This window comes from Urtica dioica, chromosome 8 (assembly GCF_054948205.1).
Source record: "Urtica dioica subsp. dioica isolate 48M chromosome 8, U.dioica_male_clone48M_v1_H2, whole genome shotgun sequence".
Taxonomy (NCBI): Eukaryota; Viridiplantae; Streptophyta; class Magnoliopsida; order Rosales; family Urticaceae; genus Urtica; species Urtica dioica.
The window spans coordinates 5,861,887-5,880,294 of NC_142763.1; the positions used below are offsets into that span (position 1 = coordinate 5,861,887).

The window sequence follows — 18,408 nt, forward strand, 5'->3', positions numbered from 1 at the left end:
CCAAACCCAATGTTTTATTTTTCATGGTTTAAGTTATGTTTTTCAATTCCGTTAAAGGTTAAGACTTTATTTATGGTATTTATTTCAAAATGGTATTTTATTGGGTTTTAATTTCCGATTATGCAACTTCGACTTTTTGGTTGTTTTCGTTCATCAAGTTTTAAATGAAAATTTATTTTTAGGTTATGAGTTTTCAAACTTTATATTTTAAGTTATGTTTAAAAAAAAAAAATTACCTCAAATTTTCTTAAGTTTTAAAAAGTACGATAAGTAAGACGGTCCGAAAAGTCGGGTCGTCACAATGCTGGCCTATAATTGCTCAATTCCTCCCAGAGGATCTTGAGTTTGGTGAAATAAACTCCCACAGTTTTCTGATCTTGAACCAAGTTCATGATCTCGCGTCGGAATTCAAAAATTCGAGGACCATTGCTCTGCTCATATCTTTCTCTCAGATCTTCCCAAATATCCTTTGCATACTCTCCATATACAATACTCGAAGCAATTTCTTTAGTGCAAGAATTCAAAATCCAGGTGCTCACAATGTTATTATTTCTTCTCCAAGAATGGAAGAGATTCACCTCAGATTCGTCAGGCTTCTTGATGGATCCATCAATGAAGCCAAGCTTGTTCTTGATTGATAAAGCCATCCTCATCGATCTGCTCAAAGAAGGATAATTCTCACCATTCATCTGCTGAGTTACCAAGACCATGCATGGCGAATCTGTGTGGTGTAAGAAGAACGGATCAAGAGAATCATCAATCAGAGCTTTCCTCAATGAAATCACCGTCGCTGATATGTGTCCAGTCAGAGATTCTTCAGTCGTCATCTCCGATGATTGTATAGGATGAAGAGGAGGCGAAGAACCACTTCGATCTGGTGAGAAATCGATAAACCCTAGAGTAGCGAAAGTCGCTCTGATACCATTTCACGATTTGAAGCTTGAGTTTATCCAGAGAGAAAAAGGGAAAGAGATGTATTTTGAAGAATGAAAAATACTGTTTCATTGAGCTTAAGCGAAGAACAATACAAGATATTTAAACAAAAAGGATTCTCAGAAAAGACTAAGTTACCCTCACTTAAGATTAAAAACAGAGGGCAAAATAGTAATCTGATAAACCAACCAAAGGTGTTTAAAAACAAAAGACTAAGACTAACTTATCAGCTAAGATACACCAAACACGAATACAAACAAACATAGCCATCAATCCTAATACCTCCCTTATCCTCTTCGTGACTTCTCCGCCATCGGCGACGACGCTGCCGCGAGCGGATGATCGTGAACGCATCGCGGTGGATGTTTCTGAAGGAGCTCATCGGGAGCGGCAGGTTGAGCTTCTGTCGGATATTCACCGGGTGGGCCAACATGACTACCCGCTCTCTCTCTTCCTCGGCCCCGTCCTCGCTCGCCGAGAGAAGGCGAGAGAGTATGAAAACCGACAATGCCTCGACCAGGGAGACCCAGCTTCCGTACTTTCCCCTATTCGCCTCGATCGCCGGAGCGTCGAATGAGAACATCTGCAACGTGACCTGGGTCGTGATCGATAAGGTGGGGTCCAGAACCAGCTCGTCCCGAGGAGGGAAGAGCTCCGCCAACGCGAAAACTGGCTTCTCGATGGCGGTTGAGCCGCCCCGGGATAAGGCGGCCAAGGACTTGATGAAGCTGATGAGAGAGAGACCATCGCCGAGCTGATGGCAGACGCAGATTCCGACCGCCACGCCTCCGCCGGAGAACATGTTGAGTCGGATTCCGGCGGCGAACTCGTTCATCTCGTTGACTTCGAACGGAAGGAACTTCGAGAGCTCGCTAGGGTTAGGGTTTTTTATTACCTCGGAGAGCTTGTGAGGGCTCACGACTCGGGCCTCGGAGAAGGAGATTCCCTCGTCATTGCAGTCGACGAACCGGTCTTTTCTGACACGGCCGGCGAGCGGGTAATACAAGGCTAGGGCGTCAGAGAGAGCCTTCTTTATTCGGTTCGATATCTCGCTGATCCCAGGCTCGTCGGCTCGGTCGTTTTTCAACTCGTAGAAAAAGATTAGAGGACTGTACATGTTGGGAGATATTTGGTCGAGATAAGAGAGTGTGTAGCGGCGAAGATGGTCAGGTGTTTCCGACGACGGTTTGATGATCTCTTCCGAGGTTACTTCCACTTGAATATTCTTCATTTCTATCGAAACTCTAATATTTGTACTCCGTAACTTCGAGGTGGTATGTATATCTTCTGAATTACTTTGGTTCTTCTATAAATATTACGCTACCATGCCCACATATAGATTTGATTGAAGACGGATATTATAATAAATGAATCTTTGAAGTTTTCTAAAAGATATTATTTAGCAACTTTGTAGAGCAACTCTTTTCTTTTTTGTTTTCTTTTTTTTTTCGTCTTAAAGTTTGAAATAAGTATTTGTCGTCGTTTATCTGATAACGATATCTAACTTTCACGTGATATTTATTTCTTGGTGTCACTAGAAACTGTCTATTAATTACTAAATATATGTGTGGGCGGGGTGTGGGTTTTTGGAAAGATTTGTAGGTATGTGGATAGGATTGATTAATACTCTGTGAGTGTGCGTGCTCAAATGACTGTAAGCAAGCTATCAATTTGAGATAAGGTATCGATTGCCAATATCATCTTTAATATTGGATTTTGGGTTTTATTTGGTCTTTTAGCTTATTATTAATAGTAGTTATTGACTGATACATTATTTTCTCAACAAAATATGTGATTTCGTATAATAAAATTGGTATTTCAATCTATAAATAAAAAACGTAGATTTGCTCATCCATATATCTACATTCTCTACTAAACGGAATACTAAAAAGCTATAAAAATAAAATATGTAAGTTAAGGTATTTACTTAGAAATGCTAAACGTTAGTGTATAAGTCTATAATGCCAAAAAAATAGATATGTTTCCTCGAGTCCAGGCCGGGCCCACCTGCAAGGAAATAAAGCAAAAGCTTTAAGCGTGCACTTTGAAATGTTTATTCGGTACAAGCTATACTTCAAATGCAGCAGAGAAAAAAGAAAATTAAAACAATCTTCTAAAAATAGGAATTCTCTTTATATGTGTTAAGAAAATGCCTTTTTTTGCACTTTTTCTTTAGGCTTTGAGGTATGTTAAGCCGGTGCTGCTCGAGTCCTTAAAAACATATAATAAATTTAGAAGAAAATGAAGATTAACCAAATAGTGGAGATCAGTAGAGTAATTGATCCACGCATGCATATTTTTTTTTTTTTTTTTTTCACATGTAATCCTATAAATAAAAGAAAAAATGGCATGAACTAGCCAATTCAAACTATGGCTTTTGCAAAATAGCCATAGTTTCATTAGGTTAGGCAAAATAGCCAATTGAGAGTACAAATACCATTACACCCTTTATAGTTTTGATATATAAGCTTCGGTTTCAAATTTTCGTCTCTTTTTCATTCTAATTTCGCTCAAACCAATTCACTCCAATTTTTTCTTTCAAATTTTCGCTCAAACTCTTTCCTCTCTTCCAGATCTCAATCAAATCTTCATTTCGACCCGCGACTTCATCATTTCGAACTTAATCTTCTTTTCATTTCGTCATAATCGTTCTTTCAGTTTCAGCGATCCTTTCTCGTTGTCGGCGAATTAATCTGATTTTAGCGTTCCTTCTCCGAGTTTGCGTTGATTCTCAGTCGTCGGCGAATTCATCAACGATTTTCGACGGCGAATTTCATTAATCCAGCAGGTCAGTTTGCGTTCATGCCTTTTCTCTGTATTTTTTTTATCTTCTATATTGTTGTGGATTTTTATATTTTTTTGTTGTATTCAATCTGTTAATCAGGAATTTTTCAATGGCATTGGTGACGAGTTCTATTTTTCTACCAGATTTTGCTAAAACAGGTCAGTTTCGTTCTTAGATTGAATTTTTTCAAGTTGTTTTTGTATTCTGCGTTCATGAATTGGATTTCCAGGTTTTCATTAAATTTAATCCTTCCTGGATTAAATTTAATCCCGTCTTCATAAGCTTACATGTTGTCTTTATAGTTCGCTCGGATTAAATTTAATCTTGCCTTCACTATTTTTAATCTTCTGTTCGTAATGCTTTCATTCTGACTGGTTTGTTAATTTTGTTCATATTGTTCATGATCCTGGATTCCTTGATTTCGTTAACACTAATCAAGGTTTTCTTAATGTTAATCTACCTTTTCATTGTGTAGTTGATTTGTTCGAAGCTCTCGCATGTGTTGACGACGTTGGCCTTTCCGATGATGATTTGCAAGCTGTTTCAGATTTGGATGAGGTTGATCTTGTTGACAACCTGGAATTGAACAACATGCCGTCTAATTTTGATGTGAAGGAGGGTAGTATTTTTCTTGAAAAGACTCTATTGGTGAATTCTTTGAAGATGATATCAATCAAGAACAACTTTGAGTTCAAAGTTTCCCGGTCTAGCAAAAGCAGGTATTTCATAGTTTGCAACAAACAACCTTGCGATTGGAAGTTGAGTGCGTCCGTGTGTGGGGACTCGGGTGTATGGGTGATTAGAAAGTACCAAAAAGAACACACGTGCGTTGTCGAAGTAGTTTCAGCAAAGCATCGGCAAGCATCGGCGTCACTTATTAGCGAGTGTGTGAAGAGAGAGTTCTACAATGGTCGTGCAGGCCATATGGTTCCTAACGATGTTGTGGATCATATGCGGACGCATTACAAAGTCAACATATCTTATTTTACTGCGTGGAAAGGTCGGGATCTCGCGTTGAAAGAAGTTTTAGGTTCGCATGCAACCTCGTACTCACTTCTTCCGGTTGTTGCTGAGATGATAGCAGAAAAGAATCAAGGTATTCTTTTCCTCTTTTGGTTTCTGTCATTAATTGTAATCCAGGCTAGATTAAAGTTAATCTGACTGACAGTGTCATATTTTTCTTGAATTAGGAACTTATTATACTTTTGAGATCGAACCTTCCGGAGAATTTAGGAACTTCTTTATTGCGATCGGGGCTTCAATTGAAGCTTGGAAGCATACTCGCCCCGTGATCTCCGTCGATGGAACATTTTTGAAAGGGAAATTTGCAGGGACGTTATTGCTAGCGGCTGCGATGGACGGTGATAACCATATCCTTCCATTAGCGTTTGGACTTGTTGATACGGAGAGTGATGCTACATGGCGTTGGTTCTTCGAACATATCAAGAACGCGTTCGGCGATCGTGCGAACTTGGTTGTGATATCGGATCGGAAGACGTCGATCCCCAAGGGAGCATTGGAAGTCTTCCCGTATGCGAATTACGGCGTTTGCATTCAGCATTTATGGGGTAACTTGCTGACGAAGTTTCGCCGTCGTAAACTTCGGCCACTTTTTCTCAAGGCTGCCAAGGCATACACGCACGACGAGTACGAGTATTTTTTCGACAAACTTAGTGACAAGCAGTCGGGAATCAAGGATTATTTGATTGAAGCTAATCCGGAATTGTGGGCTCGTTCCAAATTCCCGGGGAAAAGATATCAAGTCATGACAACTAACATCTCGGAGTGCATGAACGCTGTTCTACGAGAAAATCGGAGCTGGCCGGTAGCTTTCCTAGTCTTGGCTTTTAGGAAAAAACTACAGCAATGGTTTTATAGACGTATGTTGTCTTTTGAATCGATGAAGTCTCGGTTGACTTCTTGGGCGTATAAGCTCATATTGGAGAAGGAAGATGAAGCTCGGTCTATGAAGGTATGTGTCTTTATGTATGTTTTTTTAGTGTTTATGAATGTTTAGGCTGTTAAAACTGTTTCACATCGTAGTTTAATTCATATTTTCATGTGTTTAATGTAGGATTAATTTTAATCCATCCTGGATTAATCTTACTGACAATGCCATATTTATCTTGAATTAGGTCAATGAAGTTCATTTGATGCTATTCGAGGTGGTTGATGGGCAACGATCTGTTACTGTAGATATCCTGAACAGAAGTTGTTCGTGCTTGTTTTGGCAATTGGAAGAGATTCCTTGCGGACATGCCGTGGCCGCTCTTTGGATGAGAAAGCTCGACCCGATGAACTATGTGTCTTCATATTATACCAAGGAGACGTTGATGGCGACCTACTCCAGATGCGTCTATCCTGTAAACGAGAATCAAGCCTCATTGGTTCGTGTGGGTGATACAACCGTTATCAAACCGCCTAAGCTCAAGACTCTTCCTGGAAGGCCTCGGAAGAAAAGGATTCGTTCTTCGAATGAATTCAAACATGTGCATTGTGGTTCATGCGGTGAAGCCGGACACAACACTAGAACTTGTGCGAAGATCTAGGGTTCATTTCATTTCATTTGTGTATTCTTTTGGTTTTTGGTTTTTTGAATTTTTTTGCAATTATGTTGACTTTGGTATTGTTCATTTTCAATTTTGACATTGTAGTTTGATTCAGAATATTTGGAATAGATTGACATGATTAATTTTGTTCATAATTTCATGAGTTTAAGGTAGGATTAATTTTAATCCTGCCTGGATTTATACTTAACAATGAAATTAACTGACTAACCAACCTTCAATGCCATGATACAAACAATGATAGAGAACTGAAAATAACCCAAATATTACTCTAACGATTCTGGATTAAACTTCAAAAGAAATTAACTGACTAATCCAACCTTCAATTCAACTATACAAACAGTGAAAGAGAACTGAAAATAACCTAAATATTACTCTAACGATTCTGGATTAAACTTCAAAAGAAATTAACTGACTAATCCTATTACATGTTTCTTCATTTTTTTATCATAGATTGAGTAAGGTTAAGGTTGAAGCTTGGCATGTCCTCGGGGGTAGGCGTCTCCACAGGCTGCTCCGTTGTCGTCTCCACGGCCGGCTTCTCGGGCTGATCTGTTGTTGTCTCAACGGCCGGCTTCTCGGGCTGCTCTGTCGTCGTCTCCACGGCCGGCTTCTCGGGCTTTTCTTCATTCTTCTTCAAAGCAGCCTTCTTTTGCCTTTTTTGTTTTTGCACATCGGGGTCCGCGGATCCAAACTCCGTTGTATAAGGCAGACACATAACAGCAGCCTTGTGTTGCTCGCGTTTCCGCGGTGACCGGCGGACGATTGGAGCTTCTCGCCTTGCAGCTTTTTTAAAAACCTGCAACAATTACATCAAAATAATCCTCTTTTCAGTGACTGAATATTTTTTAATCCTGCCTTCCTAAGAATTAATCCAGGATTAATGAACAATTACCCTCATCTTCAAATTTCCTTTTTGGAGTGTAACCATTTGACCTATGCCATCCTCGCCCCGGGTTGAAACCTGTTCTGCCACCGCAGTGTCAGCCCTTTCGTTCTCCTTCACCGTTGCCGGGTCGATTGGAATCTGTTCAAGCATCTCGGTGTTGAGCTGAAACAAATTAATCCAGGGTTCACTATTAATAATCCAGGTTCCAAACACTAAAATATATTTGTCGAGTTTTCAAACCTGTATAGTTGATGTCGCTGGGTCGATTGCAACCCTTTCGGTGTCCTTCATTGTTGGTGGGTCGGTTGGAATCTCTTCAGCCCTCTCGGTGTTCAACTCAAACATTAGTGTTCTAGTTAACATTCTTTATTAGGCATAATTTGAAATTTATACCAAATAAACAAACTTAAGTATTACTTACAGTAGTTTGTATGTCGTTTACAATGTAGTTCATATCGTCGAAGTCAGAGATGTGGGGCGATTGTGAGGCGATGCCGGCGTTTGATGATTCCGCCATACTTTTGTCTTTTATCTTTAGTACCATTTGATGGAGTGCATTGAGTTTGGTGTCGAGTCTGTCCAATCTCTTCTCCAATCTCATCTCCATTGCTTTCATAGTAGTGAGTATGACATCTTCACGCACTGCAGGCATCGGTGTTGACGGTGCTTGTTGTTGTGGTGTATGCACCGAGTCCTCATCGCAACTCTCCTGTTGTTGTCCTTCGGGTGCTGGCTGCATCGTGGTTAGAAATGGCTCCATGTACTCCTTATTCAATTCAGCCCTCGTGCACTTGATTTCGACCAGCGATAGCTACATTTAACAACATAATCCATCATAGATTAAATATAATCCTAGATTAAAACATATATTTTCTAACAAAAACATGAAAACATACCGCTGGGTTGTCGAAAACCTCCTCTGACAGGTTGAAGAAGCTGGGCGCGAGGTTGAAGTTCCACCGTAAAATTCGGGGCAGCTTCATTGTTCGCAACTTTGTTGCGAATCCTCTCTCCAACAGCAGTGGAATTGTTTCATAAGCCCACACTACTAGGGCATGAACAAAACCACCAGCATCGTATGCTTGGAGCTTTCCCGTCTTCAATGTTCGATGCTTCTTCATCGTCTCGAGGAGTTTTTTGAAGCTCTCTAACCCCCATGGATAATTCGCAAATTTGTCGGGATAGTCAGCAAGCTCTAAGTATTTTGGGTCGCAACTCACTGAATGTTGGCAAGGCAAAATCTGTGTGTACAGAATACACAGATTTGCGAGCTTGACCTTCTCTTCACTTGTTGCGCTCAAAGAAGAATTGAACACCGTCAGAAGGCTGTTTACGGATGCAGTCTTGTTGTTGAAGAACTTCTCGACGATTGTTACTTGTGGTGTAGCCTCTATGTCATCTGTATCGTCGTTGTGTTTGCAGAGCAGCCCAGAACAGATTGCGAACTCCCTTATACCAAACTTTGCAATCTGTCCGTTGAAGTTGAATGCCAGCTCATTTGTTTTTGCAGCATGGCATTGCCGCAGGAGCAGCTGGTGCACAATCTTCCCCGGAAATGCGCTATTTTCGATCTCTAGCAAGTGACCGAAGACCCCATTTTTCACTGACGTGATCTCTTCGTCACTCAGCTTTGACAGGATTCCTTTAATCCCATCGAGTCGTGTGTGTGTATTTATTTTGGCTTGGCTATTCCATGCTTCTCTCGCAATCACGAAATCGCTCAGGTCGCGCGACTGCACAAAAGAGACCAGATTAAAATTAGACTAGCCTGGATTAAAATTTTATTTATTAAAGATTCAAACAATTACTTACTTCTGTAGCCTCTTCTTGGCTTGTCAATGCAGCTCTCGCTTCTTCATTTCTTGCCGTTGATTGCCTTGTTTGCCTCATTATCTGCTTCAACGTTGCCAAAGAAAATATTAATCCATGCTAAATCCAGGTTACTTTAATAGGATTTGTTCTTGATCTCTAGCAAGAAATCATACAATCAACACCTACAAAAATCACACAAGCTTAAGGCCACGATTAATCATCCAAGTTTAATCCAGCCTACTTTAATATTAATCTAGGGTTACAAAAACCGCAATCAACACCTTCAAACTCACACAAGCTTAAGGCCACGATTAATCATCCAAGTTTAATCCAGCCTACTTTAATATTAATCTAGGGTTACAAAAACCGCAATCAACACCTTCAAACTCACACAAGCTTAAGACCACGATTAATCATCCAAGTTTAATCCAGCATCCTTTAATATTAATCTAGGGTTACAAAACTAAAACGAACGAAATTTACTTACAGCTAATTTGGTTTGGTGAATATTGAAGACCGGAGATGGATTGAAGATTATAGGCGGCTCACGGCGACGTCTCTTCTTCCTCGGCCGTCGCACACACAGGTGTCAGGATTCGCGAACTAATCGAGAGCAGCGAAGGCAGACGTGCGAGAGAAAGACTGACGACGGCGACGCTGGTCATTTCTAGGGTTTCGACGAGAGAATTCGCTACGACGGCGACGCTGGTGATTTCTAGGGTTTTGTCAAGAGCTAGAGAGACAGAGTCGGGGAATATCGTTCAAAATCGCCAGACAGAACGAGAGAATTAGGAAAAGAATCGAGAGAATTCAATAATTGGGCCGAGGGGCATATTTGAGCTTTTAAAAAACTTGGGCTAGTTTGCTTAGACTTGGCAAACTTTGGCTATTTTGCAAAATGTTAAGTTCTATCGGGCTATATAGCCGCTTGACCCTAAATAAAAAAGAATATTAGGATTAATTTATATGGTACCATTTAATTATGGTGCAATTTTTTTTTTTTTAATGAAAATCTTATTTGACATTTCTACATACTAAACAATTGAAAATAGGATATAACGTTCATGAATATGACTAGCGATCTAGTTGACGTGGACTTTCTTGCATGTTAATCTTGAGACGTGATGTATTCATTACGTAGGAAAAGTAGTCGCTTCACCTTATATCCATTAGTTTTCTAGCTCGTAGATTTTATTTTATTTTTGGCAAAAATAGAAGATAAAAATTAGAAAGGAATAAAACCTGAAAAATTACAAAAGTGTACTCTACGAATGTGTAATGTGTTTGAAGCAAAATTGGAAGGGAAAAAACAACACACTGATAGCAGGTGCGACTCATTTGTTATGGTGGAGCCTACGATAAATTTCATAATAAATTACGTGATTTGATATATCATATATGTAGTAAATCATTAAATCTAACTCTGAGCGAATTACAGTGACGACCTTGTGAGTTGTGGCATATCGTTAGAGACATCGTTGATTTCTTGTCACATATTATCCAATAAAGCTGGGTAGTCTCTAAAATTAGAAAGTGCAGTTTCTTCGAGAAAAAAAAGTGCAATTTCTAAGATTTTAGTGGAATATCTAAAGAATTTAATCAAACAAAAAAAGGAAAATTAAGGGGCCGTTTAGTTTAATTTTCTAAACTCGTTTTCTGTTTTCTGATTCTAATTTTTAAATTTAAAAAATAGATTTAGAATTATGTTTCAGAATATTTTAAATGTTGTTTGGTTATGTTTTCCATTCAATTGTATAGAGATAAAATAGAAAACAAATTTTCATTGTTTTCTGTTTTCTAAACAAATTTCAAAGAAAACAGAAACATAATTCTAAATATGTTTTCTGAATTTATAACCAAACAGTTTTTCTAAAACTGTTTTATAGAATTTAGAATCAGAAAACAGAAAACAGGAATAGAAAACATAACCAAACGGGGCCTAAATGTTCGTTTTTTATTTTTTATTTATTTATTTTATTTTATTCGTCTCTCTTTTAATTTGAGTTATTAGGTTCATAGTCACTGAGTATGATTAGAGAGAGATCTTTTTAGTAAATGATCAGGTGCTTTAAAATATGTAAATTATTAGCAAGTCAAAATGAGAAAAATTTGTATGCACTAGTAGAATTTTGGGCCAGTTTAAAGTTGTCGTGTAAGCCTTACACAACAATTATTTTATGTCGTGCAAGGTTGTACGACATTTTTCAAAACTGTCGTACAATGTGTTTACTTGACAGTTTAGACGTGTCGTTCAAGCAGTGTTAGGTTTTTGAACGATAGTTTTGAAATTGTCGTGCATAGCTCTTGAAAACCATATAAAAATTAATATTAATCATTCTTTATGATTATTCTGCTATAAAAATAATAAAATCATAAAAAAATATGAAATTAATTTGAAACCCAATATCATCAAACTAATACACAAACTAAAGAATATTGACCAACATCGAATGTTCATAATCAGTAAGATAATGACCAACATATCAAACAACGTATGTATATACATGGCTCTGATAAGATTTTGAAGATACTCTATAACTAGATGAGATCATACAATGTTTCAATTTCAACGTTTCAATTTCGAAAAATGAATTTTGACAAAAATATTTATTAATTAATGATTGAATAGCAATCACTTAAATTAAAAAGGGCATGAGAGCGCAATTATGATCCCATTTACCAAAAGTAAAAATGAAAACATATCAATTTCGAGTGTGGATATTATGAAATAGAACGAGAAAAATGTAATTTGATTAATTCAACCTCAAAAATTTTAGAACAATTAGAAAATTATAAGAATGAATTAATGGCATTTACCATTGGGTCTGATGATGGACGTCAAAAGATAGTGTAATAAGATTTGAATTCGTGTTGTATTTAAATTTTGGTGGATAAGATATTTTAAAATAGTAATATCTACAAGTTTTATATATAAATACAAAATAGATAGAAGAATGTATTATAATAATCAATATATTTAGATCTGATTAGTTGGTCTTAATATACCCGTTGTTATTCTGTTTGATTCTATATCTATATTTTGTTACAAATTTTGGATATTTGACTTTAAAGGCACATGTTTAAAAAATATATTAACTACATCTATAGGTAGCTAACTAACAATCATATCATTCTCCATCTCTCTCTAAAGACCTATGGGTTTTTAAATAATGGTACATTCTACATGAAGCGTTGAAGTTTAGGAAATATCGATCGATGGTGTATCCTTTGTGTGTGTGTGTGTGTGTTTTTTTTTTTTTTTTTTAAATCATTCATTTTTCACATTATCAACTAGTTTTGAGTTGAAACTCATGACACTATTAAGTATTAACATAAAACTTTGGTGCCGTTATCATGATATTTTTTATGTAGCGTAACAGTAAGGCTAGAGAAATTTCATTTTATAGACCTACAAGTTAACAAAATATCGGGATTAGACCACACACTTTAAAAATATCTAAAAATGGACTTTTGTCCCAATTTCGGACACAAATACCCTTTTGAATAAATACACTCATTTCACTTTCACTTTCTATTTTTTTAATCCCTATTTCGGTCTTTCATGCTCGATTCCGACGAGATATAACTAAATTCAACGAGATACGAGGGAATCCAACGAGCTATGATAACATAAAATGATAAAATTTTACGTGAATTTGACTTTTTCCGCGTAAAATGTCTAAAAAATATGAATTTTATCGTATAACATCGTACATTATCGTACGACATCGTACGTTATAATTATAATGTACATTATAATTTGTATGAATTTTATCGTACATTATAATTATAATGTATCGTATCTCATCGTACGGCATCATACGGCATTGTACGACATTGTACGTTATAATTATAATGTACATTATAATATGGATGAATTTGATCGAATTATAATATATCGTATCTCATCGTACGGCACATTTTTAAAGTGTAAGGTCTAATCTCGATATTTTGTTAACTTGTAGGTCTATAAAATGAAATTTCTCTAAAGCTATCGGTTAGTGCGTTACCTATTGGCGTTATCTTTGCTTTTTTTATGTTCATATTATCTCTATATATATAATGTAGACAATTTTTAATGTTCATTCTACAGTAACCGAACGAATAAACCCTTTCAAAGTTTTGTAATTACATGTATGCCACTCAAAATGAATACGAAAATAACCTTGAAAGCTTAATAAATTACAAAAGAACCGTAAACATTAATAAAATTACATTTAAAACCATTTGCTGTCTGGAATTCTCTAAATGTCCGCTGAAAACATCAGATATTTTAGGAAAGTTTTTTTCTCTTTCGAGTCCAGACTCCAGATTGTCTATATATATTCTATGCACCACCAAAGAAATCAGCCCCACCTTACCTTCTGCTCTTCGTCTCCAAACTGCGATCAAAATTAGGACCAACATGTAATTATATGACCACACCTTTTTTATTCTATTTTGCTGTGTTGAATTTTGTCTACTTTTGAACATCCACGCGTAAGATTATTTATCACGTACTACTACATAAACGACTTAATTTCAATAAGTTCAAGGTCAGCTCATCAGATCATTTTCAAGTTATTACTATATATGTAAGTACTAACTTGCACAATATAAAAAATTTCAAGTTAGCAACAAATTTCGTGTACCAACCCATACGATAGTTCAAAAAAGGATCAGTATCTTAGAAAAATAAAATAAAACAACGCTCTGGAAAATCGGAAAAAATAATTTATGATACCTGATGTTGCTGTTTACATCATTTTTGCCTCCATGATCTATTTCCTATGACTTAAGCCTTAGCGCTTCAGATATTCTTTATTCCTTTCTATACATCCTGAGAAGAAGCATATGGCAAATCTGGATTATATACCAAACTCAAACTGTCCATTGTCGTTAGCAATATTATCTCTTAATAAATTATAAAATAAAATAAAAAGCTATGATATCCGCTGATCAGAATCGAACCTCTACCGAGTCACTTGGGAAGGCGTATCAACCAACTCAGGCAACATATCAAGCAAGCGATCCATCTCATTTGGAAATTCACCTTTTGCTCGACTAGTCTTTCCTCCTATAACCACCGATGTTCCATCTTGTAAAGCCCATAACTTTTTTTTTGTTCACCCAAAAAGAAAAGAAAAAAAAGTCAGTGAAACCGCTATTTCTCCCCAAAAGCTCATACAGAGAGAAAATTCACCTGTGAGTGAGACAAATAGCTGATGCAAGTGGTAAGCATCAGAGCACCAAAGCCGGCATATACAACCGGGACACCCGGGTCAGTCTAAAAAACAGAAGAAAGAAAGAAAACCATGTTTAAGTTTCAAGTGAACACAATAAGTCATGTAACATCACATTAATAATAACGAGTTTTTTATTTATTTATTTTTACCTTTAAGTAGAGGCCGGTACTCCCTATAGCATCTTCGATAACAATCTTACTTCCATTAATCTCGATGGGAAGATTGGAATTTGGTCTACGAATCCCGACGAAATTTCCGTCCTGGTCGTACAACACTACGGATTGTAGATCGCGTAAAAGCATTGATCTGAGTGGCACAAAACAAGTACGATTACTTAAAAAAACTTGGTATTTTTCTTAACTTTTTTTTTAGCAGCGAGAGAAACATGTAAACGTACATTCCCTTAACATCAGGAGCGTTGAGATCACTGATGGGCAAAATGGTCCCATAGAGCTTCTTGTCTCCGTTTATTGTGAGCGGTGCTACGGCCAAGTTGAACGGTCCTTGATCATCCTTAACTACCTGTAGCGCCGAAATACTCCAATCGGTCTGGTATATGGTCATCCCAGCGTACCTTAGAGGGTTGTTCACGCTGATCGTTTTCCTTAGTACCTCCTTACCGTTGAGATCAAACAGAGAAAGGTCGGTGTAAAACTGCGAAACCTGGTACATGAATGAAAAAGAAAAAGGGTACACAGATCAAAGTCAAATTATTTATTTAGTTATTGACAAAGAGAATCTATGATTAAGTTGTTGGATGATAGCAGTAATTAGCTTAGGATTTCAAGTTATCTTATGTGCACTGATGTTATAAATAGCGTACACAAGAATAAGTCTCGCGTTCAATTGTTTATCTTCTTCTTTCTAACTCTCGTTGAACTAAGTTCGATCCGTGTTTCTTTGCTTGGTTACCAAGAAATCTCTTGTTTCTTAACCCTATTGAAGCAATTTTCGTATACAACATAAATCTATTACCAACCTCTCCAGTGGGGAAGTAATCCATGTAGAATCTGTTGACGTGGACTTCGGCGTTGAAAGCGTCGTTAGGACTGGAGAGAAATCCGGCCCCTTCACAAAACCTGTATTTTTATCATCCAGGTTGATTAATGGGATTGGTAAATGAAAAAAGCGAGAATCTATTTGAATAAAACCTCGTATCCGGATCCCATGAGAATGACGCCTAAATCTCGTATGGAGGCTCTTGGCAAAGTCCTGCTTACGGATAACCTCGGAAGAATGCTGAAAGTTCCATCTGATTACATATATAAAGGACCGTCGATTATTTATCTACCGTTATGGATTGCTAGAGTATTCAAAGGAGAGAGAGAGAGAGAGAGAGAGAGAGAGAGAGAGACCTTCGAGCGACTTTGACGAGGGGTATTTGGGTGGTGTAAGTGCAGGCCATGAGAGAAGCGCCGAAGAGGACGAGAGTGGTGAGGAAAATGGGGGACGAGAACATGTGGTCGAACCCATCTCCACGTGAAGAATCCGAAAGCTGGATTGTCTTCCGAGTACTTTTCGAAGTAGAAATTCGGCGCCTCTCCTTGTTCAACAACAGTTCCTGTTTCAAGATAAAGTTTTGATTTGAGCCCACATTCTCTGATAAGATTTAATGAAAAAAAAAACCCGAAAGGTTAAGCTTTTAAATAAGCAATAAAAGAAGTAAATTGATAATTTTTCTCAGCTCAAGTCCTTCAAATTCCCAAATTGAAGAAGAGAATTAGTACATTCTCTCGTCTCAAATTCTTGAATTTCCCCATCTGAAAAAGAGAATCAGTACAATTTCTCAGCTCAAATTCTTGAATTTCCCATATTGAAGAAGAGAATTGGTACGTTTTCTCAGCAGACCAAATCCTTAAAATTCCGAAATTGAAGCGTTCAAACGAGCTCCAAAAGAAGAGCATTGTAAAATTTCCCAATAATGTTTTATCTAATTTGAACAGATTAAGAAATAAAAGAAAAAGCTCGAAAAATCAGTACCTAGCAAGAAATACGTACGTGCTCTTTCTTAACCTAATCTTAGCTAAGAACTTTCAAAACCCAAATTGAAATGTTGAGTGAGAGGATAAACGACAAACCGAGAGCCATGAGAGCAGCGCCGAAGAACAACTCTCCCATTGCCAGAGGAAGATTAGAAAGAAGAGATAAAATCTTCCTTGGAAGTCTCTTCGCAGCTCTCAAAACTCCGTCTTTGTTCGCGCTCTTCTTTCCCTCGCCCGGAGCTTCCCCGTCTCCGTCCAATCCCTCCTCCGACAATGGCGGCGGAGATTCCTCGGACAGCAAGATCTTGTTCCTGTTCGTCGTGCTCGTAATTTGGCTGCTTCTTTGAGAGCTCTTAAGCCCGCAGATGGTGGTCGTCGTCGTCGTCGTCTTTCTGATGCGATGAATATTGAACGGCGTGGCTCCGGCGGGGCTGCATAGAGAGACGGCGGTTTTGGGGAACATAAATTTGTGGAGCGGTGGTTTGAGAGTCGCTGAGTGGATTACTGACTCCATTGATGGTGGATTTTTTTTCCCCCCGAAGCTAATGAACTGTGATTATTTCAGACTTTCATGGGGTGTGTAAAGAAAGATGATGTAACGACTTAACGACCATATACGTGTCCTTTTAGTTTATCCTAAATTCCGGGTTTTTATTTGTTTTATTTATTTTTTTATTTTAAGGTTTTGATCTTTATTAAAAAAAAAAAATTATACGGACGTCAATGTTTCAAGATTTCAATTTAGCTAGTTACATGTTAGTATTTATTACATTTAAGATTTAACTGTGACTGTAAAGGGTTTGCAATTTATACCGAGTAGCCGCATGTTTCTTTATTTAAATATTACCTCTTTTCTTTATTGTACTTTTAGCCAAAGTTTCAAATGCCCTTTTTATGTCGTCCTGAATTTCATGATTTACGAAAAAATCGACATCTTGACAGAAAATCGAATAGAAAAATTATGAAAATGGGCAACTATTTACCTTTTCTAAATGTCGTTTTTCATGGAAAACTGAAATATCGATTAGATATCGAACGAAAATATTGTTGTTGAATATGTTAAATATATATACACAATACATGTATTTTTAAATTTAAGATTTATACTAATAAATGAAACGTTTTTAGTATAGAATAGCAATGTTTGAAATGCTGGTTGCCGATGGTCCAAAAAAACGAAAACTGATGTGGCCAATGAAAATTGCGACGAAAATAATGTGGAAATTTGTAAAAATATGTTGACGTAAATTGCGGTATAACACGAAAATTGCGACGGAAATAATACAATTTCAAATATAAAAAATAAGTTTCATGCACATATAATAAGTTCTAAACATACATTATAAGTTTCAATTACAAATACACATAATATACAACCATAATAAGTTCAAACTTCAAAGTCAAATACATATAATAAACACACATAATAAGTTAAAAAAAATATCAAAATCAAGCAGAATATAAAAAACACACATAATAAGTTTAAGCATATCATAATATCACGTACTACCCCAAAAATGAAATTCACTATCATGTTATCATTTTTCATATTTCCAAATACTTGTTTACAAATATATATATAAAACTACGATTTCCTAACAATTAATTTCCAATTAACATCAATTTAAAATTTGTAACTTCTCAAAAAATATTAAAACAATAATATGTTCACCATGAAACAAGTACAAACAACATCTAATAAAAAAAATTTAAAAACATTAAAATTATAATATATATGCTGAAAAACACAAATAAACACAATTTTAATGCAGTTTGCACACAATTTTCCGAAATATTGTTGAATTTGCACTAGCTTGATTGGATTTTGGGCAACGGGATTGAAATTGCGGAGTGGAATGTGACGGAAATATTGACACAATTTTTTGTGTTTTATACCATAGGTTAAACGACATTAATGGATCCAACGACATGAAAATTTTGACGCAATATCTTTGACACAAATGGCAAAACGCACAAGTGGTCGTAAACTTGCCGGACTTCTCAAGTTACTGCAATTTCTATGTAATTTTCATTCAATTTCTCAAAATTTTAAACCTTGCAAAATAGAGCGTCTGGAACCTAAAACTTTAGGAAGGGAAAAGATTAGGTATAAAAAAAATAAAAATAAAAAAATCAAAACATCAAAACAATACTCTAAAATATTTTCATTGTGCTACTGTTCATCGTTAGTACTTTGCTGCTGTCATCGCCATGA

General features: G+C 36.8%; 4 protein-coding genes, 1 long non-coding RNA gene and 1 pseudogene across 6 annotated transcripts; 1 reads left to right on the forward strand and 5 right to left on the reverse strand.

Moving 5' to 3' along the window:
• Positions 1-296: 296 nt before the first annotated feature.
• On the reverse strand, positions 297-827 carry LOC149387586 (uncharacterized). The gene has a single exon (XM_089622183.1). It carries the CDS (start codon positions 825-827, stop codon positions 297-299), a length of 531 nt encoding a protein of 176 aa, XP_089478309.1.
• Positions 828-1,159: 332 nt separating this feature from the next.
• Positions 1,160-2,164, reverse strand: LOC149387587 (akuammiline synthase 2-like). The gene has a single exon (XM_089622184.1). The coding sequence runs from the start codon at positions 2,162-2,164 to the stop codon at positions 1,160-1,162; it is 1,005 nt and encodes a 334-aa protein (XP_089478310.1).
• Positions 2,165-4,366: 2,202 nt separating this feature from the next.
• Positions 4,367-6,384, forward strand: LOC149387588 (uncharacterized). The gene is made up of 3 exons (XM_089622185.1): positions 4,367-4,814; positions 4,909-5,690; positions 5,854-6,384. The coding sequence occupies exons 1-3, from the start codon at positions 4,382-4,384 to the stop codon at positions 6,265-6,267; spliced, it is 1,629 nt and encodes a 542-aa protein (XP_089478311.1). The 5' UTR covers positions 4,367-4,381; the 3' UTR covers positions 6,268-6,384.
• A 129-nt stretch (positions 6,385-6,513) lies between these two features.
• Positions 6,514-8,324, reverse strand: LOC149387589 (uncharacterized). The gene is made up of 5 exons (XM_089624379.1): positions 8,071-8,324; positions 7,596-7,985; positions 7,415-7,510; positions 7,181-7,336; positions 6,514-7,084 (listed from the first exon to the last, which is right to left on the reverse strand). The coding sequence occupies exons 1-5, from the start codon at positions 8,293-8,295 to the stop codon at positions 6,722-6,724; spliced, it is 1,230 nt and encodes a 409-aa protein (XP_089480505.1). The 5' UTR covers positions 8,296-8,324; the 3' UTR covers positions 6,514-6,721.
• Positions 8,325-8,747: 423 nt separating this feature from the next.
• Positions 8,748-9,648, reverse strand: LOC149387590 (uncharacterized). The gene is made up of 3 exons (XR_016300500.1): positions 9,474-9,648; positions 8,987-9,067; positions 8,748-8,907 (listed from the first exon to the last, which is right to left on the reverse strand). It is a non-coding gene; the product is annotated as an uncharacterized LOC149387590 (long non-coding RNA).
• A 3,398-nt stretch (positions 9,649-13,046) lies between these two features.
• On the reverse strand, positions 13,047-16,833 carry LOC149387591 (cytochrome c biogenesis protein CCS1, chloroplastic-like; annotated as a pseudogene). The gene is made up of 9 exons (XR_016300522.1): positions 16,290-16,833; positions 15,567-15,772; positions 15,191-15,463; positions 14,609-14,874; positions 14,361-14,517; positions 14,169-14,252; positions 13,943-14,079; positions 13,710-13,805; positions 13,047-13,368 (listed from the first exon to the last, which is right to left on the reverse strand). The product of XR_016300522.1 is annotated as a cytochrome c biogenesis protein CCS1, chloroplastic-like (transcript).
• Between the last annotated feature and the right edge of the window lie 1,575 nt (positions 16,834-18,408).